General features: G+C 42.9%; 1 protein-coding gene across 1 annotated transcript in view; it reads right to left on the bottom strand.

Moving 5' to 3' along the window:
* KIF1A (kinesin family member 1A) overlaps positions 1–26,480 on the bottom strand; it is a 115,264-nt gene that overhangs the window by 71,848 nt on the left and 16,936 nt on the right. The window contains exons 2-13 of the mRNA XM_056849277.1: positions 18,391–18,467; positions 16,571–16,750; positions 14,698–14,763; positions 13,030–13,208; positions 12,036–12,147; positions 10,887–10,964; positions 10,165–10,230; positions 8,579–8,596; positions 6,723–6,798; positions 6,255–6,333; positions 5,273–5,415; positions 4,163–4,189 (exon numbers count right to left, since the gene is read on the bottom strand). Of these exons, the coding sequence (XP_056705255.1) occupies positions 4,163–4,189; positions 5,273–5,415; positions 6,255–6,333; positions 6,723–6,798; positions 8,579–8,596; positions 10,165–10,230; positions 10,887–10,964; positions 12,036–12,147; positions 13,030–13,208; positions 14,698–14,763; positions 16,571–16,750; positions 18,391–18,467 (1,101 nt within the window). The remainder of the gene's footprint in view (positions 1–4,162; positions 4,190–5,272; positions 5,416–6,254; positions 6,334–6,722; positions 6,799–8,578; positions 8,597–10,164; positions 10,231–10,886; positions 10,965–12,035; positions 12,148–13,029; positions 13,209–14,697; positions 14,764–16,570; positions 16,751–18,390; positions 18,468–26,480) is intronic.

Here is a 26,480-nt window from a genome sequence, read left to right as displayed (position 1 = left end):
GATGCACATAGTGAGTCATTTTCTGGCTGCTTCCCAACATTTTTAAAAATTTAAAAGGTGTACCATGCAATCAGGGAACAGGAACTATCATGGAATAGAGGACTTGCTATAAGCAAATGTCAAAGTCCCCAAAGTTTCCTATTCTTTCATATCACATTGTTAATATTAATAAATACATTTAAAATCTGGATCAGTTAATGGGCAAGTGGATCACTTGTGCCAGGAGAGGGACAGAGGGAGTATGACTTTGTTGATTCTCCAGGACCTGTCAGCGGCTTTTGATACCATTGATCATGGTATCCTTCTTGGCCTCCTATCTGAACTGGAATTGGGACACACTATTCTGCAGTGGTTCTGGTCCTACCTGGAGGGTAGGTTTCAGAAGGTGGTGCTGGGGGAACGGTGTTCAGGGACCATATCACTCCAGTCTCGACCCACCTCCACTTGCTTCCAATTTGTTTCCATGCACAATTCAGAGTAATGGTTTTGAACTTCAAAGCCCTATATGGTTTGGGACCCTTCTTCAAGTGCCCCTGCCTTCTGAGATTAGGCAGGTGACAATCCAGGATAGAGCCTTCTCGGTCATGATACCAAAGCTCTAGATCTCTCTTCCTAGGGAGATTCATCTGTTTTCATCTATTGCCATTTTCCATGAGGGGGTGACTTTTTGTTTCCATTGGCATTCCCTCAAAGATCCCTCTTTCCTAACTAATGTTTTTCTGTTCTGTATGTATTTTAACTGTTTTATATGTATTTAATTCTGTTTTTAACTCTTTTAAAAGTTGTTTTAATGTCATATATTTTTATTATTACGGTTTTATAATGTATGTTTTCATTATAATGGTTTTATAGTGTGATTTTATCGTGTATATTTTGAATTGTTAGCCACTTTGGCAGCCCTTGAAAGGGCAGAAAGGCAGGATATAAATTTTGTAAATAACAAATAATACACAGTTCACATATAGATATAAATAGTTTTTGATGAAAGTTTAATGCTTTAGTGTATTATGTGTTACCAAATGCTTACAACTTGAATTTAAAAACTATATTGAACCTCCAGTTGCTGGCAAAGGCCTGTTTGGAGGTGCTAAAGAATCCAAAGGCTCTGAACTAAGTAATTAACACATCTCAAATGATTTTATGGACAATATTATTTTATTGTGAGTACTAGATTAGATCTCCTCACCATATGTTAACTTTCTTCACAGCTTTTTATTACTTCTCAGTTCTGTGAGAACAAAATTCTTCAATAAAAATAAAAAGAAAGAAATAGCAGAGCTGTGGACACACAGTTTCCTCAGTATGTACAAACACAGCCAAGAGATGTCAGCCATTTGGTTGAAAGAGATATAGAAGATCTGGGAAAGTGTCAGATTGGCTATGGGAAATGACTTGAAGTGTGTGCGTTTATGTGCACGCACACTAGCATAAGTGTGTACAGGCTTCTGTAGACCAATACAATAAGGCTACAGACCAATGCAGTATGAACACATGAAGCTGCCCATTACTGGATCAGACTGTTGGTCCATCAAGTTCAGTTATTATCAACTCAGAGTGGCAGCAGCTCTGCAGAGTCTCTGGTAGAGGTGTTTCACATCACCTACTACCTGATCTTTTTAACTGGAGATGAACCTGGGACCTTCTGCATGCCAAGCAGATGCTCTACCACTGAGCCATGGCCTCTCCCCAACATCTGTTTAGAGAACAGTGTAAAAACTTGCAACTCCAACATGGTGGCAAAAGGGAAGAAAGAAAGAAAGAAAGAAAGAAAGAAAGAAAGAAAGAAAGAAAGAAAGAAAGAAAGAAAGAAAGAAAGAAAGAAAGAAAGAAAGAAAGAAAGAAAGAAAGAAAGAAAGAAAGAAAGAAAAGAGAGAAAGAGAGAAAGAGAGAGAAAGAAAGAAACCAAACTCTGAAACCCAAGCTCTGAATAAGTGTCTTTCTTGCTTGATGAGGATTCCTTCTAACGTTACCTTTCCCTACCTGCCTTTTAAAAGATGGTTAAGGAAACAAGCAGAAAATAGCCAGACAAGCATCTTTTTCATGTTAGTAATGTCACGCCTTTGTACATGATGTGTAAAGTCCAGGAGAAGCCAGCTCTGAGAACTTTTAATGATTGAAATGTTATTTTCTGGCTGCTACCTTGAACATATTTTTAAAAAGGGAACAACCAAAGCAGCCCTCACACTCTCCTTGTATATCTTTTTGCAACAGTTGATAAACCCCAGCCATGCAAGATAGGTGTAGGCCTGGATGCAGGACTTGAAGGTTGTCCTTTCCTCTGCTGCTCAATTATTCAGCGTCTGTTCTGCAGTCTGGCTGCAGTCCAACTTCGCCTGGCAACCATGCATTTCTCTCACCATAACAAAACCATCTGTTTCAAGAAAGCCTTCCAATAGTCCCTTCAGGACCAAGGAGAGCTTTGTCTCTGCTTCCTCCATTGCTAACCTAACAAATTCTCCTGGAGAATGAAGAGGAAGAACCCTGAGTAAAGCTCGAGGAAAGATTAACTGTTCCTTGGCATTCAAGGTTTGTAAACCAAATGGAAATTCAGTGCTGCTGCAACTAACTAAATAATTAAATATTCAGAAATAAAAGCAAATATGAGGTGATCTTGATGGCAAACCACTTTAAGTCATATGGAGTCAGGTGGATTTTCCATTCACTATATCATGCATCTAAAAGTTTCAGTGTCTTGGACAATGCTCTTCCAACTGAGAGGCACAGGCTACGGTGACCCCAAGAGGCAACATGGGACCAGCCAGACCATGGTATTGAGTGCTGCGTGATTTCTGTCTGAGAGCTGGATACTGTAATGCATAACATCCATACTCTGGGAAATATTGTTTCTCTTTGTTCCTGGAAGTGGATGCTAGCTATGTTGCTGATTTAAAGAGCATAGGCTGAACCAATCACAAACAAGGCAGAGGCTGCAGGGCCTTCTAGCATGCCAGCAAAAGCCAGATCATTTTGGCAAGCTCAACTACAGACGGTTCCCTCCAACAGCATTCCTAACAGGTACCCATACAGCCCACAGTAGGGCCAGATGGATTCACCAGTAACATTTGTGCCACTTTGGGCCTGAAGCAGATACTTTAGTGCAGGCTTTTTCACCCAGCCAACCCCAGAAGATATTAATATTCATTAGAACCAGTCCCAGCAGAAGCAGCAACAGCAGCAGCAGCAGCAGCACTAATAGCAGGAAACACAGTTACAGCATAGAGAAAGGAAACCTCAAGAGCAGACCCCACCAAGAAGATTTTAGGGGAGCAGGCCACATGGCAAGATTCACTTGATCACTGAGAAGCAAAGACCAGTTAAGATAAAGAGTTGTAGACATTGTGGAGGGGAAATTTGACTTCCCCCTGCCAGGTTCTCTGGCAAAAGAAATAAGCCAAATGGCTTGGAACAGGCTTGTTTTGTGGAGATTATGTGGGTACACAACCACAGTGTTGGGCCTCTGTCAATCCAGACCTAGTGAAGACCCCATTTATAGTATCTCCACAAAGAATAAATGACATTGGGAAGATCTTCTCCTTGCATGAAGAGAAAAATGAAGACAGCAGTTCACATCTGGGCCACTTAATGGGGGAAATAGCCATTTTGTGCAAGGGGATTCCAGCTAAGGGTATCCTCTGGATCAGGAAATTCCGGGAGGTTTGGGGGTGGACCCTGGGTGCTGTGTGGTTTGGGGAGGGGTGGGACCTCAGTGCGGTATAATGCCACAGAGTCCACCTTCCAAAGCAGCCATTTTCTCCAGGGGAACTGATCTCTGTAGTCTGAAGATCAGTTGTAATCTGGGAGATCTCCAGGCCCCACCTGGAGGCTGGCAATCCTAATTCCAGTGCAAGATTAAAAAACAATCTGTTATCATTGCTGTGTAGTCCTTGAAAATAGTTAGCATCCCTGTTTGGCACTGTAGACTGGATTAGGTCTAGTGCTCCTGCTATTTTTTCCCCTCTCTGCATTTTTATGGCGATACTTGTGACTAGCTCAACCCCTGCCCTGGTCAGCTAGTAAGACAAAATTATTCTAAATAGCTTTTGCTGAATTGGCACATGGGCTGTTGGGTCCATTTCTTATGCTGTACTTGTGTTCCTTTGCTATGACTGAGTCTGTGAGAAGCAGTGAAGCACACAAAATACCAGCAATGGGGAATACACACATTTAGGTCCTCCTGGAACAGGATTGGCTAAGGAAGATAGGAGAAAGGTGGGGGGGAAAGACAAGAAAACAAGAGTAGGTTCATCTTATAGGAATAAGGAAACAGCATCCAAGGGCCTTTCTATGTTTCCAGAAAACCTGGATTTTATTCTTAGTGCTACACTAGCACTGCAGAAGGTTATCATACACCTTCTAAATAGATTAGGTGGTGGGATCTAAATAGGCTTGCATAATGACGAGACTATTGCAGGCAGGAAGGAGCAGCCTTACTGGTGTGCAGTGATTACAGAGGCATCCAGTGCATCCATGAAACGCATGCCAGCCACATTCCCCACTGTGCTCACTTTCATAATTGTTGCTCTAGTGGGGAGTAGATTATATCTTCCTAGAAATAAAATATTGCTGCTTGGAGACTGGGAGAAGAAACAGCCCACAACAGGTGTGCTAGCTGGGTGAAAAGATGTCGGGATCCCCTGCGGCAATTGAGCATTATTTCTCATTTGCTTTGCAGTGAAATCATTGAGTAGAAAGGCCCCAAGATACATATCCTTCAGGTCAAGTTATTTCTCCTTCTACCCCCCCCCCCAATAACAACAGAGGAAATACTCACAGGGAATACAAGGTGGCGAGAAAATTCTCCACATTTGTTGGGAGAATCAAAATGCTCCTGTGATTGTTCTGCTAGGCCAGTTAATAGCTCAGCAAAGGAGATGTGGTCAGGAATGCCCACAGCAGGGTATAACAGGGAAAAGCAGAGTGGAGCCATGAGAGCTCTAGGAACAGAGTTATCTTACAGTCATGTTCCATATTACAGAGGCACTTGCATGTGACCTTAAGTTTTTCTATGTGGTGGTGATTATAGAACAATAAGCCATTCATCTGCAGTGGTTCAACACATGGAGTAGGCCTTTTTCACCTTTCCAGCTTTTGCATGGTAGCTATAACATGTGGCCTTTAGTACCCTCCTTACTGTCACTTCACAGTGGACTAGGAGGGCAATGAAACAGACAGTGGAACTAAGTGGAATGTGGATCTTATTCTGTTAAGGGAGGTGAGAATGACACAGCATTGGCAAATGTCAAGCCCAACCCAAGGCGCAAAGGCAACTTACTGTCAATGATGTCTCCCAAGCCCTGGGCATACAGGAGGTCTCTCAGACGAGCCACTTCGTCCTTCAGTTCTCTAATCAGCTTGTTGTTAGGATCTTCATTAATGACAGCATTGCACCTGATCTGCTTAGCACGGTCGGCATACCTAAGAGAGCAAGGCATATTCTGAGGAAACTAGAAAGACCTGCTAAAAACGCCACACAGTGTGGCACATATAGAAGAGGACCTCTGCAGACCATTAGACAGGGAAACATGCTAGGATTCCACTGGAGTTCCCAGTAGCCCTTCAATAGAAATGCAGAACATGTTTTCATCAGAGCAAAGGGAAACACAAGCATCTCTTTTGTTCATTCGTTTTTGCACTAGACCTAGCCTCCTTTATACGGCCACTGAATCCAGCAACCTAAAAGGGGGGGGAAGGTGTTCAAATACAAATGATCAAGACAGTTTTCATCCCTTTTACCTACCACCAAGATCATGATAGTTACAACATACAATGAAAGCTAGATGGCCAGAAGAAGGGTGTATAAAGATATGTTCAGTTAGCTCAATGTATGTGGCACCTGCAATCAACGTAAGGGTAACTGTCACCATGAGAAAGCTCTTCCTGTTTAATATAGCGGTTTAGAATATATAGCAAATATGCATACTTTTCCCAAGCTGCCTAAAAGATAATTCACCACTACCGCTACTGTAAAACTACTGGGGAATAACAGAGTGACCAAGCTGGCCACTAACAACCCCAGTGCTTAAAATGAAATAGTCTCATATGGATATTCAGTAGAAACCTCATTTTCAAGTTTAAATTAAGCAGGTTTTCTTTTTCACTTTAATGCACTTTATAAGTAGCTCCACTGCAGCATAGCTCCAGCTGGTTCACTATCCAAACATTTGTTATGCTTCCCAGAATATTTTACAAAGAAAGGGTGCAGTCTATTTCTCCTGTCCTCATTTAGAGTGTGAGAAGTTTTACAGAAGTCCTACCTTAAGGTGCTGAGGGTCTCATCATAGTTTATGTCAGCAGGGCTGAGAGCAGCAACCATAGCAGTTCGAGAGTTACCACCTGCCCAAAGAACATACAAAGGCATTGGTTGATACCAGGATAAATGTATGTGCCACACTGCGAGGATATCTTCATTTACTTTCTTAACACTCTTCCTCTGTATATTTTCTGTATGTTCACTGTATCACTTGTTTACTGACCTTAGGACATACATGATCAGTAGACAACCCAAACCCAAAGACCACAGTCCCATCTGGGGGACCTGAACAAAAACAAGTACAAGTTTTAACTATAATTGACTGGTAAATGTTGCTGCAATTAAAGTATGCAACCCTGCTGTTTATTGGAATATGCAGAAGAGTTGTCATCTTAGGGAAGATCAAGAATCTGGTGGACCATTGCCTAGAGGTGTGGTCTGATTAAAGGTAATACTTAAAGGAACAAAGTACCTAGGTTTTCTCGGAGAAGCCAGGTAAGTACAGAGTCTCGGTATGGAATAAAGTCTGTCTTTTTCTTCTTTTTATTCTGCAGGGAGACAGAACACAACAGTGGACCTCAGACTCCGGAAATATATGCTGATTTGAAGAGGACTATTATACAATTAAATCTCATCATAGTCAGCCAATAACATGCAGCTCATAGACATTCTCAACAATAAGCATCTTGCAAATGCACAGAAATTTTATAATATTGTAACAGATTTTCCAAGTAACAGATATTGATCAATACTGAGGATCTTAGAAGAAAAAAATAAACTGTTTATGGAGATTGCCAGTGCTTCCTGCACTGAACGGGACTTCTGTCATGATCTCATTTTCCAGAGGAAGGATATGCAGAACGAGCAAAGGCACTGGAGATCATATTGCAAATTTACAGTAGTTACTGGAACATATGAGAGAATTCCGTTTCATAGATTACAGCAAAGCTTTTGACTGTGTGGATCATGAAAAGTTATGGCTGATTTTAAAGGAAATGGGTGTGCTACAGTATCTAATTGTTTTGATGTGGAACCTGTACTCTGGATAAGAGGGTACTGTTAGGACAGAATATGGAGAAACAAAACTGTTTCCAATTGGCAAAGGTGTCAGACAAGGATATATTTTATCTCCCTATCTGTTCAATCTGTATGAAGAAAAACTGTATTAGATTTAGATGAAGGAGGAGTGAAAAACTGGTGGAAGGGACATTAACAATTTGAGATATGCAGATGGTACCACTTTACTGGCAGAAAATAGCAAAGATTTGAAATGACTCCTGATGAAGGAAGAAGTGCCAAAGCAGGATTACAGCTGAGCATCAAGAAGACAAAAGTAATGACTCAGGGAAATTACACAACTTTAAGGCACACAAACATCATGAAACAAGAAAGTGTTTTCAGGCTTCAAGAAAAGCTTCATTTTATAATCAGGCTAGTTCCATTTAGAATAAAATAGTCTTTTCCTTTAAGCACTGTTCCACAAGCAGCCAATTCATATGTGTATTATATCCTTAACAGATTTTTTCATAATGATAACCAAAATGTGAAATGGGCTCTCAAATCCACAGTGACTAAATTTACAGCAGAGCCAGATGATAATCAAGTAGCCACAGTATATGAAAAGAATGGTGGAGCTTAGGTTTCAAGATGCCATGATAGGCATTTTTGGGCAATTTAGTACAGAAACAGTGTAATCCTTAACAGAGTACCACCATTCTAAGCCCATTGAATTCTGAACCCATTAATTTCAGTGGATTTAGAAGGATGCAATTTTATTTAGGTTTGTACTGAAATCTCACAGGAGGTGGCACAATCCAAAATCTCATCCTGATCTAGTCCTGTTTGTGCCCAACTTCTGTTTTTACACAGGTATGGGCTTTTGTGAATCTTACCTGGATTAGTCCTTGGATGAGAGACCACCAAGAAAGTCCAGAGTTGCTACACAACGGTAGGCAATGGCAAACCACCTCTGTTTATCTCTTGCCTTGAAAAGCCTACTGGGTAACCATAAATTGTCTGTGAATTGATAGCACTTTCCACTACCACATGCTTTTGTGGTCGTTCTTCACAGGAGTCTCAAGCTACCCTGCTTTGCAATCTCATTGGCACTTTCTTCCTCTTAGCACAACCTTGTTAATTTCACCTCATTTATTTTAGTAGAATCTAACAACCTGGGTACTTGATGATCTCAAAGTCCTTCACTGTCTGCTGGTTAAATCAGACCATGTGGTTTCAGCTACTTAAAAGGCCCTCTTTTCCTAATGATAGAACTAAGCCCAGAAACACAAACCATGACCATCTTTCTTCTCCCCAATCAATGGTAATTACCTTATTTGGTCCTGAATCCTGAAAAGAAAAAAGATAGTGATAAGAATTTCATTAGCATGACCAGAAGACATTGAAGAGAAAAATTAAGAGATTGAAGAACTAAAAACATAGGACAATATCCTGATTCCTCACAACTCAGGCATTTCAGTTCAGAGAAAGGTGGTCATAGGAGGTCAATAAAGTGGTGAGAAAAAAAGGTTAACCCCCCTCCACTCCAATGTTGCAATTCCATACTAATGTATGACTTCCAGTGGTTGGTTTTTATTAAGAGGAAACATATGGAAAATCCTGTCATGGGCCTTTCAGTACCTTGTCTGGTTTGGCTCAGAAGAGAAGTTCAATTTCTTGATTGAGTAGATGGCAGACCCCCTCCCCCCAATCCATCTCCTGTGTAATGTGGATCACTATGATCTACTAGCGTTTCACTGGTAATTACCTGTGATGAAGTAGCTGTTTTTCATGTGATCCCTCTGTACTGCAGTACAAGAATTTCTTTTGACCTAAAGTCCATTTCTACCCTGAACTCTTAGGGACCGTGGCGGTGCATGGTGTTTTATGCATGGTCGCTTAACCCTCCTTTATTCCCTGTTTCAGCCAGGATCAAATTTTTGGGAATGCATGTTACCTCATTCCTTGGAAGCTCAATGCTGCTTCAATGCAAAACGAACCCGGCTTATCCCATTCGTCTTCTGGACCGAGTCAAACCATTCTTCCAGGCTCATTCCAGAGCCACAGAGCAAGCGAACACCTTTCTCGGGTTGAGCTTCGCCCCACCCTTAACAAACCCCTCTTCAAGGCAGCCGAACAGGGGGAGCACAGAAGATTGGCTTCTCTCACAGCCAATCACGAAGCAGTGTGTAAAGAGGCAGGGATTCAAGTGCTTCCTGCTTCCTCTGAGCAAAAGAAAGGCTTTTTTAAAACGAGGCTTGGATTTCTCCCTCCTCCTTCTTTCAGATTGCACCATTTTTTGTTCTTAAAATGCTTTTTTATGTGGCAGTTGGGTCTGGGGGTGGGGAAGGAAGTCTTCTCTCAGAGTGAGTTGCAAAGTCAGCCATTTACAGAGCAGCATTTAAAGGGGTGGGACGATTTGAACTTGGGAGTCTGCTTTTCTGTCTTCATGCCTCCATTAGCACACAGTTTCATCCCTGATCATTCCAGCCAATGCATACAGTTTTCCCCAACCCGGGCTACTTTGATCCTGGCTGAAAAGGGGGAATAAAGGAGGTTAAAGCGACCATGCATAAATGAGCTATGATAGCCATACCAATAATTTCTCCAAAGAACCAGTCTGGAAGTGTTTCTGGACTTCCAGGCAACAAACCAGTCATATTTAATTCTAATTGAAGTTTTCAGAATATATATAAACAAAATAAACTTTTTAAACAAAATTCAAAATTGGAATGTAGCATTTTTTTAAAAATTTACATTTACAAAAATGTTGCAAAGTGTTTTGTTTTGTACTACACGTGTTTAGTTATTAGTCTAACTTGAGGAAACCAAATGTATTGCAAAAGTCCTTTAATTATCAAAAGTCTTAAACTAGCCTTGGGCAAGCGTTCCCACTTACTCACATCAGTGGAACTTACCATCTCAGCCAATGCAGAAATCACCTTCCCCAGCGTAGTTAGCGATTTATTGATGTTTGCTCCCTCCTGTGTGAATGAGACAGTTCCCATTCCATCAATGAGGTATTTTTAAAAGAAATCATTTTTACAGCTCACTATGTTCTACTTGGGGAGGAAAGGCGGCATGGTATAGCATGATCTCATCAGAATTCGGAAACTAAGCAGGGTCAGTACTTGGAAGGGAGACCACCAAGGAAGACTCTGCAGAGGAAGGCAATGGCAAACCATCTCTGCTCTCTTGCCTTGAAAGCCCCTTTGTTGGGGGTCACCACAAGTCAGCTGTGACTTGATGGCACTTTGCACACACACATGTTCCACTAGACACAACTCCCAGTTAACTCTTCAGTTAACTTCTATGACACACATCCCATAGTGACAGACAGCTTTGACCATTGCTTTTTCTCCCCAGAGTGAATGAGTACTGGCAATACGGGTTGGCAAAACATAGCTTGCCAGTAAGGAATTAGCAGTTGTCAATGAAACAGGAAATAACTGAATATGAGCAAGGATAGATGGCAGAAGAAAAAAAATAGTGAGCAAACAACGATTACAAGAATACTTACTCCAGTTGTTTGGCATACATAATAAAAATATGGTATAAGGTCAGAGCTCAGAGTGTCCAACCCTACAGACAATGAAGGTACATGTATAAATGTCTAACTTAATTTGGTCCCCTCTCTTACCTTCAGCCTTGTGCCTTTGGCTCCTGTTGAGTCAGCCCGTTCACTACCTGCAAGATCCACCAAACTGATTTTGCTGACCTAAAATCAGAATTAAAATTATTGCCTGTAATACCTGCTACCACATCTATCTGGAGCAAAAGAAAAAAGATACTTTCTCTGCCTTTCAGACATGATATATATATTTCAGTATATAGACGATTCTCTAAGTTAGGAAAAATAAGAGGGTACATGACTATCTCATCTGTGTATTCTCTTATCTTTGGGATAATGTACATATGAACAGCCTAGCTGTGCAAGACAAAACAGTTCAATAGCAGAAATCTTTTGCAAATCAAAGTGGTGAAATCCAGACAAACTTAAAAGTTTTTATTGTTGGTCTTGGACCGTATTAAACTAAACCAATCAAGCCAGACAAACTCAGGCCAACTCCTGCTTGGTATGACCTCTGAATGCACTGAAGAACTTAAAATGTTAAAATATTTGAATGTCTTAGTTTTCTTATTGTACCTGACCGAACAAGTTCAATATTGACTAGACAGGCTAAAATAAGAATTATTTACTGCTTCCCCCCCACAAAAAAAACCTTTATTATTTTATTTGTAAAGCCAATTAATCACTTTCCATGTCTAGAAAGAAATTCAAGGGAATTTACAATGAAACATCTAATAAACAATAGTGATTTTTGGGTTGCTTGTGCAGTTGGGATGGTCCTGATGACAACAGAGAACAGGAATTTGTTCCAGCTCTGGCACCAATCCACACAATACACCTTCAGTGGAAATTTCCAGTATTATCAATAACAATTCATCACTTTTGGTGGAAACAGTGCTGACAGCACTCAACCATTACAAGATGCCTGTCCCTAACTTCCATTCTTTCCTTACACTGTCCAAGGCACGAGAAAGCTAGAATATGGGAAAAGGATAAGCAGGGAAAGCAAATAATAGCAAGTTCAACTTTTAAGCGATTTTTTAAAACTGTCTTCACCCCGTTTCTTGCATGGTTATCATCCCACCAAGTGAGTCCACTCAGCTAGACAGCCACCTCTTAACTGCTGCCAGAGGCCACATCACAGTTCAGAAGGTACACCTAGCTGAGGCCCATCCCAATCCCTGTTGCTGCCAGCCTCTGTTACCTGCCCTCACTCACCTTCTCAGTAGTGATGTCAGTTTCAGCATCGTGCCGTTTCTGAGTGAAGATAATATTGAAGACAGCATGAGAGCGACTGCTGGTTTCATTCATGTTGGTGGCAGCCACCGTCCTGTTGAGCAAGAGCAATAGGCAACAGCTCATTTCTATTTCCCATCAGACTTGGCTATTGGAAGACTTGTCCCCTGGAACTCAATACTCCCACTCAGCTGGGAAGCCTGGTTAACAAAAGTACAAGCAACCATACTCCAGAGCTAACAGTACTTGGGTGAAGAAACAATCCATTAAGATCATCATGGGAAGCAGCAAAAGCATTGGCAGGGAATGAACAGAAGGTAGAAGACGAAGGCCCTCCATGTTGTACCTCCAGCTCTGCAGCTAGCAGGGGGCATTAGGCAGACACCACATACAAGCACTGCAAACTATACCTTCAAATGGAAGTCTATATGAAAAGGGTATCAAAAAAGTATCAGAAAATACAGAGGCTGTAGAGCAAAAAGGGATAGAAGTGAACAAAGTTAGGATTCCATCCTTAAAGCTTCAACACAGAGGGGAAATACCTCCCCTTTTAAAATCTCTGGGGGCAGGAATCCTCCTTGGCTACTCATTTGAGCCTAGCAATGTCCTCTCATCTACTTTTGGGTTCTTGGGAAGGAATGACTCCCTTATTCTTTCCATTCCGGCCTTTTACACTTTTGTTACATGAACAACAGGGTCAAAGTCCAATGTGGTTCTCATTCCTGAAAATCATTTAAGACATGACTCCACTGGGAAGTATAATCCTGAATCCCATTATAGCAGCATGAGCAATGGCCATTCCTTGTCTCAATTGTGCTGGGATCAGCCCTCCCAAGGGTTTCCCAAATGCCCTGGATATCTCAGCACCATCATTCTGTTCCCTATCACAAGGAGAAATAAGACTGATAGAAAGACCTCTGAATGACAACCATATCCATGATTCCACTGGAACATGGGAAATGCATTTCCTTTTTACCTGGCTTTGTTCCCAGAGTCCATCAGGTCCTGGATGTCATTATAGGATGTGACAGCTAGTTTTGATAGATCCTCAACGTACGGCCCAAGGAGTGGGTGCTCTCTCACCCTCAGGTTTCCTTTATTCTTGGGGTTCAGGAGGTCACGCACACGTTCACAGTATATTTCCATGTAGCTTACCTATGGGGTACAATGTACAGAGTACGAGAATGACACAATAAGAAATCAGAAACAAGCAGCAGTACAGGAGTATCCTGTGGACACTGCCAGCCTACACACTCTGCAAGCTACATTTTTAGAACAACACCAACAAAATCTACCACTGACTATAGCAGTGAGTTAAAGGGCAAAAATCCCACAGAAAGACCCCACAAAAAAGAAATCCTGCATAGAAACTGAACATGATCCAGGAAAAAGTGAGGAGAACCTCACCTTCAATCAAATCATTGGGATTTAACCATTTTTAGTGGTCAAACGTGTTCCTCAAAAGGTCTTGCAACGTTCAAAGAAAAAATGGCAGTAACAGCAACATTAAAAACGACTGTCAAAAGTGAGCTGTTTGGTGAACACCAGGTGCACATCAGTTCTGAACATTCAAGGAAGGTGGGTAGGCAGAAGTTCCCTTTAACATCAATGCTGACTAGAGTAACAGCTACTCATTAAATCAATACCAGGAGTGAACTGGCTATTTAACTTACAGGAAAATTTCCTGGAATGCCACTGGTGCCAAGGAGGAAGCAGAGCCAAACCCCAGCAATGCTGCCAACACCTCAGGGGCCGTTTGGCCCAGACTCTTCATCAGCAGTGCCAGCACACCAAGCATCTCCTCCTGCACTGCTGCCAGTTTGTGGGAGGAAGCAATGGGTCAGCTGATGCTCACTATTGGTGCTGCTGACGTGAGCCTGAACTGCTGGCTTGTTGTGCCACAAGAACTACTCTGCTTGACTTGCTCCAGAGCCATGTTTGCTTCCCAGTCTACTCCTGGTCAATACCTAAACATAAGGGTAAAGCAGCAGTCTTCTAAGGCAACTGAACTTGTACCTGGGGCTAGTCTAGCCTAGAAATTAATATCACGCTAATCCAGAGCACGGGAGGGAAGGCAGCATGGTATAGCCCAATCTCGTCAGATCTCAGAAGTTAAGCAGGGTTAGTACTTGGAAGAAGAAGAAGAATTGGTTTTTATACCCCACTTTTCTCTACCTCTAAGAAATCTCAAAGTGGCTTACAATCACTTTCTCTTCCCCTCCACACAACCTTGTGAGGTAGGTGGGGCTGAGAGAGTTCTGAGAGAACTGTGACTGGCCCAAGGTCACCCAGCAGGCTGCAGGTGGAGGAATGGGGAATCAAACCTGGTTCTCCAGTTTAGAGTCCACCACTCTTAACCACTACACCATGCTGGAAGGAGCCCTTCAAGGAAGACCTCCAATGGCAAATCACCTCTGCTTCTCACTTGCCTTGAAAGCACCTTGCTGGAGTCACCATAAGTCGTCTGTGACTTGACGGCATTTTACACACACACACACACACAATCCAGAGCACAGTTAATACAGTTTAAGTAGCTTTGTGTCTCCATGAGTAGATCTTATTTCCATGCATGCTCAACAACGTCATCATAAATTCCCTCTTGCCCCCAGAATGCTATAGATTACAGGCAAGTATTCATTTATACCTCCACTGAGTAGGACATGTTGTCATTCGTTGTGTCATTGATTCGGGAAAAGAGGTCCTCACACAGCTGCAGAACAAAACGAAAGGAAGAGAAGGAGTTGTACATATCACTAACAATAACACCATTTACTTACAATCCACCCCAAGAAACTGGCTGCCAAAGAGATTTCTAACTGTTCAACAATAGTGTCACTCACAACTCATGCAACTCCACTGGGTTCTGACTAAGTACAGCAATTTTAGATGGTGATTGCTCCTTAACAACAATGCTTAGTTTTATATATGTAATATTTTTCCTAAGTGCTTGCAGAGCTTCATATGAATTGACTCAAGTCATCTTTACAACAACTCTTTAAGGTAAGTGTAAGCATTATAGGAGGCAATTACACATGACTCCAATGAGTGACATCAGGCAACAATAGTAGGGTTGCCAGCTCTGGGATGAGAAATACCTGGAGATTTTGGGAGTGGAGCCTGAGGATGCTGGGGTTTGGGAAGGGGAGGGACTTCAGTGGGATATAATGCCATAATGTCCACTTTCCAAAGTGGACATTTTCTCCAGGTGAACTGGTCTCTGTCGCCTGGAGATCAGTTGTAATCCCAGGAGATCTCCAGCCACCACCTGGAGACTGGCAAACCTAAACAATAGTGACATGCAATCGGAAGGTTTTACTTCAAACAGATGTTTCTTATTGCATGAGCTTACAGGCTCTGCTGCTTATGGTTTTCCTGTAGTTCCATATCTTGTCCTCATTGTTAGTCCATCCAGATTAACAGTGATCAGAATGGGAACTGTTTCTCTGCATATACAGAATGCAGCTGACTGGTACTTTGATTCATAATACCGATTACCTACAGACCCATTCATGTGGAAACACTCTAAAAGACAATCTCGGGGCTCCTTTCTACTGGACCTTAATAAAACACCACAAGATCCGTCAAGCATATCCCAGGACTCACTGTATTGTCACAAAGGGTGGTGGGGTATAATTTTGGGGCTTGCACACAGCTGGGCATGATCCAAGTATTGCTCACCAGCATCCGCTGTGATATTTTGACGGAGCCTGGGCACATGGGTTAGACTGAACACTGTAGTCGATTTTAGGCCAGCCTGGCTTTCAGCACCCATAATTTAGTAGCTGGAACAAATCCCCTTATTAAATGAAGGTTGTTAGGACATAGTTGCTTTCAAATATTAATAAGGTAGAGTTATTTGCTGCCTGGGGAAATATTTGGGGAAATGTTTCTTTAAAAAGCTATTTTAAACAGACTTTTAAATTGAAAAAAATTTTAATTTTGAAAAATAAAGTATTACGTAAAGTCCAATTCAAACTCCTGAAATTGGATCACTTAGTTTTGCCAATTAAAACAGTTACATAATCAGGCAGATCCTTCCCAGGGTTCTTTGAGCAGAAACCAGAGATCTCTTTGACTTTCTAAACTCAACTCTCTTGGTTACACACACAAATTGATAATTCCATGAGCTGGCGAGCAGCTGCTTCTATTCAGCAAGTTACTTCAGCTCAGAAGCCTCTTTACCATTTCAGCACTTCCTGTTGGGATCAGCCTTCTTCTTCCTTCCCAGCTCTCTATCTGTGTATTTTGATCACATTTCGTAAATTGTACCTGACTTTCTATATGGTGATACTGACTAACTCACCACACACTAGTTGGCACCATATCCTTCCCTTCCACCAGTGAGGCACTGATTTTCATGCCCATTTTCAACCACCAGCTTAACAACTTCAACCACTTCCTGTGTTTCATACAGAGATTACAGCCATGCTCCTATTATCCATATTTTACCTTTCTTTCATCCCAAAGGCATCCTTCTTGGCCCTGCAAGTATACTGCCAGTTTCTTGTGACAATTACCTGGGGAATGATGCCTTGTTGGTCCTTCTCCTGCCTGCCCATCATCGTATAGGACTTGCCAGCCCCAGTCTGGCCATAAGCAAATATGCAGACATTATAACCTTCAAAAGCATGCTGCAGCATCTCCTCTCCAATATCCTGGTATACCTGCTTTTGAGACGCATAGTTGATATCTTCAGGCTATTAAGAAAAAAGAAAATGGAAAACAAAGTAAGTAAGGAAGGTGAGGAACAGAAGAGAGAAAACAATACATCTCCCCTTTCCAAAGTACTGCGTTCAACTAGAGACTATTCTAAAAGCACCATGAACACATACACAAAGCTACCATATACTGAGTTTAACCACTGGACTACTAAACTGGAGAGCAGCTGTGACTGGCAGCTGCTCTCCAGGATCTCAAGCGGAGGTCTTTCACATCACCCACCACCTGATCCTTTTAGCTGGGGATTGAATCTGGGACCTTCTGCAAACAGCCCCTTACTGCTATTTCACATTGGATCAGAACTGTCTTTCCTCTACTATTAAGGCAAAAAGAATGATAATGGGGTTGGAGCACATCTGTGAGAAAAAACTAAAGATCTGGGGGGATTTCATTTTAGAAAATTACAACAACAGGGGAAGTGGAGAGAGGTTCGGATGGTGCGTTGCACAGAACAGCTTCCATATAGTTGGATTATAAACTACCGCCTGTTTGCATGTGTGAAACAGCCTGAGAAATGCAGTGCAAGAGCAAGTATTCTGACTTTGGCTGATTTTCACCAGGCAGGAAGTATTTAATCAGTTCCTATGAGGAAGACCCATATGAGATGGATTGACTCTATAAAGGAAGCCACAGCCCTCAGTTTGCAAGACCTGAGCAAGGCTGTTAACGATAGGACGTTTTGGAGGACATTTATTCATAGGGTCACCATGAGTCGGAAGCAACTTGGCGGCACTTAACACACACACATCCAACTTGTAAGTCAAAGAACAGAAATATGGAAATGGCTGGGAGGTAGCAATCCAAGGACAGCAACTGCCATTAAGGCAGTGAGAGAAGAGCTTCCTTCAGTGCACCATCAAGGACAGCTGTCCCCTGGTCCTGAGCTTCCCGTCTCCATTCTGACAATATTCACTATCAGTACCAAGATGAACTATAGGAGGTGGCTGGGTAACTGGGATTTGCTTGATGCTGAAGAGAGAAACTTATACAAATATGTAGAAAAGGGCAGCTAGTCTATATTCAGCAGACATAGGATATTGTGCCCTGGTTCCGAATGAGCCTCAGAGCTTTCACCCATGTATTTATTTGTTTATATTTCATTTGATTTTTATCTTACCCCTTTCCCAGCAATTGGGGTTTGGGGCAGTTAACAGCATAAATACAAAACATAAAAATACAAATATTTTCCAAAACAGTTTAATACACTGGAGCCCTGGCATGCTGAAATAGGAACATAATGGAAACTATCAAGGAATTTGAATCCAACTGATAAGGCTCTGAGATGCAGCATCCTGACTAATAGCTCTTACAATGGAGTCAACAGCTTTTCCCAAATCTTACATGGTGGGCAATACAAAGACTCGCAAATATAGCTAAACAAATTAGGTAAACAGCTGAGTCACTTTCTCCCTGCATCTGGCCCATGAACTGCTCAAAAATATTTCCTGTTTGAAATCATTCATTGAACCATTTCCTTGAATTATTTTCAGCCAGACTTTCATTCAGCAGTATCTCACTGTAGATTAAAAATTAAAATTCAGGTCTAATCTGTTCAATGGTGCCTCTCCCCACACCCCCAGCAAATACAGCCCATTCTTATGTGCTGATGTACACTTACAGTTGTATGAGACCAATAGGAATAGTCAAAACTGAAACATTTGGGTGTCTCCTTGGGCTGCTTTGGATTAATGATAGCTAGAATGAAACAGGGAAAAAAACATTTTAAGGCAGCAATAAAACATTCACATAACACATAAGCCCCTTTCAGTAATTACAATCCTGGTGCTGGGAGCGCACATATAGAATGAACATGCTACATGCACCCTCCCAAAAGACACACACAAAAATTATTTCGAAAGGGGCAACACGCGGATTTTCCATCTCAGCACACATGTAGCAGACCCCTGATTAATTTGGGGTCTGGTACACATGCTAGAATATACATCAATTATGTAGCTTGAAAGGATTGCATGTAGCAAGTATGTTGGTTTGTCCTGTATGCATGCTCAGACATAATGAATGAAAGTGACTACAAACAATCTTCAAAATACAGCTTGGCTGAGAATAGTAGAGGAAGGTCTTTGCTTTTGGGCTTAGAAACTGATCTACACCTGACTGTCAAACAAAGGTTGAAATGATATGTATTGTTTCCTTGCATCCAAATACCCAAACCCACACTGATTTAGCATATTCAGCAATCATAGGATTTGTAGCAATCCAAAGATCTCCATATTAATAGGTCCTCAGATATGGTCAGGGTGCATCACACAGAGCATTTCCATAACGTCAGCTGACTAGCATTGCCAACCTCCAGGTACTAGCTGGAGATCTCCTGCTATTACAACTGATCTCCAGCCGACAGAGATCAGTTAACCTGGAGAAAATGGCCGCTTTGGCAATTGGACTCTATGGCATTGAAGTCCCTCCCCTCCCCAAACCCCGCCCTCCTCAGGCTCTACCCAAAAAACCTCCCGCTGGTGGCAAAGAGGGACCCTACTTGGCGACCCTACAGCTGACCAATGCATCTCTGGTTTAGCAGAGCAGAATCAGGTACCATCTTTAAGATAGAGATATCTGAGAAAAATACCATAATACAAATCCAGAGGCTTCTTCTACCGGTGCAGTTCTAATATTTTGAAGTCTTATGTTCTTTGTGAAAACACAGCTCTGCTGTAAAGAGCCTTCACAACTTCCTTTCAAAGCAACATGTTTATGGAGTTGGGGTGGAAGATGAAGCAAATCCACCCCAACATACAGATTCAACCATGATGTTCTCAAACTATCCTTTTCAGTTTCTTTTCACCATAAGGACAGATATAAGCCAAGTACGGGACCATTAACTCAAAAATGTCCTCTACAAACGACTCATTAGTAGTTCCTATTGTTGTTAAATGGTTGTAATTGTTTGTGTTCTTTTAAAAGGCTTTGGTCACATGGTTGTCTTTGTATCAAGTCATAACCTCTCTTTAGGCAAGTGAATTATGTGCATTCTGGCATCACAGAATATCAATAAATTCTTGCACATATATAGAGTCAACTCTGATCATTACCGCCGACATATTCATACCCTGCAATATTTGACAGAAAAAAGAGGTTTGCTTAAGTAAGCACACTACTTAATATAAGCAGCCCTGTCTTATGCAGAATTGGGTAAGTTTAGGCTGACTGGGCTGGATCCGAACAGCTTTTGCACTGACACAAGAGGGAGGAGGGGCACTTTCATCCACCCCCCTCCTTACTCTACTACCATCCTGCATAGCTTTTTGTGTATTTGAAGCCAGTGGTCCCTGGCCTTGGGACCTAAGGCAGGTAACAGCAATTAAATCGGTGCAAGATTGTATATGTCATATTGACATATTAATATGTCAAAACAAAACAAAATAGCCCAGTTGTGAAGTGTGTGTGTATGGTGGAAGAATAGTACCCCAGGACCTGGGCAGAAAAATGTGGGGAAACCTGCCATGTGGAAGCCCTGTTGATATTGTGCTCAAGTTGGAAACTACAGGTAAACCAGTGAAAAATGTTCCCAATTGGACGACCCCCTTGTTTGGAACTTCTCCAAAGTCTAGCTGTCTTGAACTATGCCAAAACAGTGGGTTTCTGAATATTATAATATGTTCCATAGAGGCAAATTGCTATAGATAGAGGAAGTAACCCCCTTCACACATTTTCCCCTCTTATCATACTTGGGGAGCACCACACAGAAACAATATTGGTCCAAAGCTCTCGTGAAAGTTAGCCTTAGTAGAAAGAAGTAGAATAAGTAAAAGACAGCTTTGCCTTTCTAGGAGGATATCCTACCCAATGTTAAATTGGGGACCCTCCATGCTCTTAACACAGCCACTCAGCCCTTCTGTGAGGGACTCAAATGTAATTACTGACCAAAGATGACAGCAAACACTAGAAGGTCAATGGGCATGTGCATCAATTACTTGGGTTAGCAACAGACAGAGCTATGATGAGTCTCTCACACGTCAGAAACAGCAAGTGGCTGAACATCCTTAATTTGAGCCACTCACCCTTAATGTCTTGGTGGAAAACTATCATGACTCATAGAAGTTCTCAACAGCTAGCTAACAGACCAACTCTCAAACAAGGCCTGTGACTCAGCAAAATATCCTCCTCTCTCTCTCTCTGTCACACATGATTACACATGCAGACAATGTGGTAAAGTAATGAGAGAAATGTTTTACCATATGCTTAACTCTATGGATTAATTCACTTCACTTTCTCAATATGCCAGTTTCGTCCTATGATCTGGCCCCAGAGGGGACAATTCTGGATCAGACACTGATTTTGTACTGATGACATGAGTTTTGGATACTAAAAAGATTAGCGAGGCCAAACAACCTAAGGTAGATACATTCACTTGCTCTAAATGAGGTAATGGGGGACAAATACTGGCCAAAGCCTATAGCCCAGGGGTGTCCAAACTTTTTTCAAAGAGGGCCAGATTCGATGAAGTGAACATGCGTGAGGGCCGACCACTTTGCCTGACATTCTTTGAACCATTAAAATTAAATGCAAATTAACTATTTTATGCAAAGTTTGTTGGAAACGGCATATTTTTCATTTCGTCGCATGGATGACAAATCTAAACAGGTATTAAATCACTCTGCCTTTCATATCTGAAGGCCAGATGGGAAAAAAAATCCAGGAAGCTGAAATATATGTCAGGAACATTGTAAAGTACATTACATATTATTGGTAATAAAGGTTGTCTGTCAACTTTTAAGTTCAAAAAATATGAACAGGAACATAACACCAGGTATACATGTTGTGTCCAAATATATTTTTACCTGATTTAGACCAACTGCCAATATCACTTCTGGGGTAGACTCAGTCCTGGCCGCAGCAGGAGCCCTGGTGGGTCTTGGCAGATCTGCAACTGGGCAATTACTGGAACCCACCTCTCTCCACGTTTGCAGGCCTTGCCTAGCCCTCGTTTCTGGCACTGGAGATTGTAGCAGACAGTAACCGTGTGTGTGTGTGTGTACAGTTTCCCATGCAACCGGAAGGACTGGCATTTGTAATACTGTGCAGGGAAATGCCACTTCTCAGGCTTTGCGTGGAACCTCCAGCCTCCCCCTGTTGTGTCAGCCTCCGGCCAGCTGCTCTCCCTTTGGAGCACCAAGAGGATGGGCTCCGCGCTGGGCTCCCGGGGCGCATGGGCGGTGGCGGGGAGGGGCCTCCCGGCCACCAGCTGGCTGGCGGCCTCCTCCGGGCTCCTGGGGCGCGTGGGCTCCGTACCGGGCTCCCAGGTCGCCTGCGCTCCGCGGCGCCTAAGTGCAGTGAAATTCCAGGGAGGGGGGAGGAGGAGAAGTGAGTGAGTGAGTGAGAGAGAGAGAGAGAGAGAGAGAGAGAGAGAGAGAGAGAGAGAGAGAGAGAGAGAAAGTGGAGGGAGGTTTGACGAGAGAAAGAGCGAGCAGGGGGAGCGAGCAGGGGGAGCGCGCGCAGCTTGGGCGGCCTCCTTCCCCCCCGCCTCCTCATGAGTGTGAACTCTCCCCTCAGAAACACCCCTTCCCTTCCCCCTCGTGCCTCCCCCAGCAGAGGGACTATGAGGCGCTGCTGCTGCTGTGGCGGCGGCACTGAGAGGGCGAGCAGGCAGGCAGGCCAGTCCCCGGCTGGCATGAGGTGAGGTGGACGACGATTCGCCGGCGGGCTTCCTGCCTGCCCTCAAGCCCAGTGGTGGTAGCAGGAGGAGGAGGAGCGCCGCCGCCACCACAGACTCCCTCCCCGGGCACTGACAGAGCTCCAGTCCGTGCTGCTACTGCGGCCTCCACTGGGCTCCCAGGACGCACCGGCTCCGCGCCGGGCTCCCGCGGTGCTGGGCGGCTGGGGCAGGAGGGCCCCACCCCCCAGCTGGCTGTCGGCATCCGAGCCGGCTCCCGGGCGCGCCGGGCTCCCGAGGCGCTGGGCGTCATCGTCCCAGCCAGCTCCTGGCCCGTGGACCAGCGGGGATCCCGGGGATTGGCCGTGGCTCCCAGGGCCCCTTGGCAGCTTTACCCTTCTCCCCGGGGGCCGGATTCAACCGGTCCACGGGCAGCAATTGGCCCGTGGGCCAGACTTTGGACATGGCTGAGCCAGTTCAAATGCCAAAGTAATCTAAATTGGCATGTAAGGCAGCAACTGCTGGGTGACCCTGGGCCAGTCACAGTTCTCACAGAACTCTCTCAGCCCACGCAGAAGCAGGCAATGGCAAGACATCTCTGAACTTCTCTTGCCTTGAAAATCCTATGGGGTAGCCATAAGTCAGCTGTGACTTGACAGCACACACGCAAGAAGAAGAGTTGGTTTTATATGCTGACTTTCTCTACCACTTAAGGAAGAATCAAACCGGCTTACAATCACCTACTCTTCCCCTCCTCACAACAGACACCCTGTGGGGTAGGTGGGGCTGAGAGAGCTCTAAGAGAACTGTGACTAGCCCAAGGTCACCCAGCTGGTATAGGAGTGGGGAAACCAACCCAGTTCACCAGATTAGCCTCTGCTGCTCATGTGGAGGGGTGGTGAATCAAACTCAGTTCTCCAGATTAGAGTCCACCACCATTCCAAACCACCGCTCTTAACCACTACTCCATGCTGGCTCTCAATGTTACAAGGTAGCAATACTGTGGGTGGTGCAATGAAACAGTGTAGAATCTCAGATGTATACTTCAGAATACTTTGTAATGCTACAAAAGATGCCGAGGTAGTACAATTGTTAGAAGTTGTGTGGCAGAAAAACCATTCAACTGGTTTGGGCAATGCCTCAAATTCACATGAACTATTTTTTTCTTATTTAAGAGACAACACTCATTGAGTCAAGTAGTGTGGAAGAAACACATCATTCAGGTAGGCTGCATCTTAACGATCTAGGCATCTAGGAGATCAGTACATACATTTTCCTTGCCATGGATGAATAAGGCAACAAGCAATAGATCAAACCTGGAGGATACTTCTTGACTCAATGGCAGAGCATTATGGTTTTCAAGCATATGGATCCAGGTCCAGTTTCTACCATCTCCATTTAAAGGATCTTGAGAAGCATAGTGGGGAAAGCAACACAGAAATACAGTGGAACAATGTGAGAGCCACTGAGGTGTAGTGGTTAGAATATTGGCCCCTAGGATTGGAGACATCCAGATCCCAATCCCCACTCCTCCATGAAAATCATTGGGTGACTTTGGATCAGTCACTGTCTCCTTGTCTAATCTATGCAGACACTGTACTTGGGGGCAAATCTGGGATTCTGTACCATATTTCTCCTCTGATGTTGAGAATGTTACCATGGTAATTGAAGAACTGAGATAGGCTTGCTCTGTCATTCTCCTTTAATTGTTTATTGCATTTTAAAATAAGAGCATCACAGCAGAGAGAATCTAAAAAAACAGAGTAACGGTAAGCCTAAGAATAACAATTACATAATTTAAAGTGTCATTCAATTTACTTTTCAGAATAAGAAGTCAGTGTTTAGTGGGAAATGAAATTCTTAACAGGCAACTGATGTGCCATGAAAATTAGAGCAATTTAATCATGCTAGCTGCTCTGTGCCAACAGTGAGATAGCTCTTTAGGTTATGCAGAAAAAAAAGAAATAATTAGAGTGCAAAAAACAAAGGAAGGTTTGCAAAACTTGAGACCTAGTGGTGTCAGGAAAGCAATCCGGTTTATTATCCTGCATCCAGTTACCCAGAAACAGTTTGCCATAAAAGGTGAGGTTGGCAACATAAAACGGCTGCCATTTGCCCCAGAGGTTGTTTGTACCAGCTGGCTCTTATTGCTTCTTTTTTCAGGTGCCCCCACTGCACTACTCTACAGACGACTACAGCATCCTCACAACTGAAGCTCAAATTTTCAAAATCAGGAAGCACAGTAAGTATCCTTTAGCTTCATGTACTTCCACCCTGAATCATTATCCCACAATTACAAGAAAATAAAATTAGTTAATTAGACTGCTACTACAAATTTCATTCAGATGGGGAGGGGGAGCACATTATCAATCACTATATTTGATACTTTTGAAAACCGAGATCTGATGCCACTTACTGCTCATGGCATAGCATCCATGCATATAACTTACACTGTGCAAACTATTCATGTCACACAATGACATATACAAGACATATATATGTAGCCCCACTTTCACCCACCAACCCTTGCTGAGGGAATAAGAAATACAACCTGTTTTGGACAATTGGGAGGAGGGGGCCTGAAGGGGAGAAAATTGCAGTTTGTCCAGCCCACTCATTTCTGCTTCTTTTCATCAAAGGAATTACCAGTAAGAAAAATAAAAAAAGCAAAACCCCAGACCTTCTAGTAATTTACTAGGGTTGTGAACTCCTGGAGTTGAGAAATTCCTGGAGATTTGTGAGTGGAGGATTTGAGGAGGGGAGGGACCTCAGCAGAATATAATGAAATATTGTCCACCTTCCAAAGCTGCCATTTTCTCCAAGATAGATCATGAATGGGTAGCTGTGTTAGTCTGTCACTAACAGTAGAAAAGAGCAAGAGTCCAGTAGCACCTTAAAGACTAACAAAATTTCTGGCAGAGTATGAGCTTTCGTGAGCCACAGCTCACTTCTTCAGATACAGCTAGAATGTGATTCCATCTATCCTTAAGTAGAGACGAGTGAATTGCTGGACCATACTATCTCAGTTTCACACTCTGTTCATCTTCGAACACGATTTATGCCATCACATCCCAGCATTGTCCTTCCACCCTCTACATTGGATGAACAGGACAGTCCCTGTAACAAAGACTTAATGGACGTAAGTCTGACATCAGAAACCACAACATTCAGAAAGGGGGGGGGCATTTTAACCTTCCAGGACATTCAGTTGCTGATTTAAGGTAGCAATTCTCTTACAAAGGGATTTCAAAGGGAGATTAGAAAGAGAGACTGCTGAATTACAAGTAATAATGAAGCTCAAGGCTATGCATTCTCCAGGACTTAATAGAGATCTGGGATTCCTGTCTCATTACCAATGGTAATTTCTCCATGCCTACTACCCTACTGCATATCACACCTAATCCAATCACACCTGCTAATGTAATTTACTTGCTTTTGACATTTACATTGCCATTGTGTGTCTAATTCACATCTTCTCTACTTAAGCATAGATAGAATCACATTCTAGCTGTACCTGAAGAAGTAAGCTCATACCCTGCCAGAAATTTTGTTAAATTTTCTCCAAGGGAACTGATCTCTGCGGTCTGGAAATCAGCTGAAATTCCAGGTACTCTCAAGGCCCCTCCTGGAAGCTGGCAAGTCTAGAAATGTACCTAAATAGTACCGGTACTTGAAATACAACTACAATATGTTCATTTAAGAGCAGTGGAAAATCAAGATAGAGAAAATATATAGAAAAATTCAGTCTTGCAACCAGAGGTGATAGTCTTTTCTCTCTGTTAGGCCTTCCTCTTATGTCTTTTCTTTACAATGGCTGGCTTTCTGGGTAGAGTTACCAACTTCCAGGCAGAGCCTGGAATTATCCCAGAATTACGACTGATCACCAGACAGCAAAGATCAATTGCCCAGCCCTGGAGGAAATGGCAGCTTCAATGGGTGGACTTTATGGCATTACATCCCTTCTGAGATGCCTCTTCTCCCCAAATTCTCTAGGAATTTACCAAACAGGAGAAGGCAACCCTAGTGGTGGGGCTACTGTAGATCTCCAGAGATTATGGGTCTAACCCAATATGCATATTTCCACAGCTCCCATCAAT

The sequence above is a fragment of the Euleptes europaea genome, chromosome 5 (genome assembly GCF_029931775.1).
Source record: "Euleptes europaea isolate rEulEur1 chromosome 5, rEulEur1.hap1, whole genome shotgun sequence".
Taxonomy (NCBI): domain Eukaryota; kingdom Metazoa; phylum Chordata; class Lepidosauria; order Squamata; family Sphaerodactylidae; genus Euleptes; species Euleptes europaea.
The sequence above is the reverse complement of the archived record's forward strand: the minus strand, read 5'-3'. Positions and strand labels throughout refer to the sequence as shown.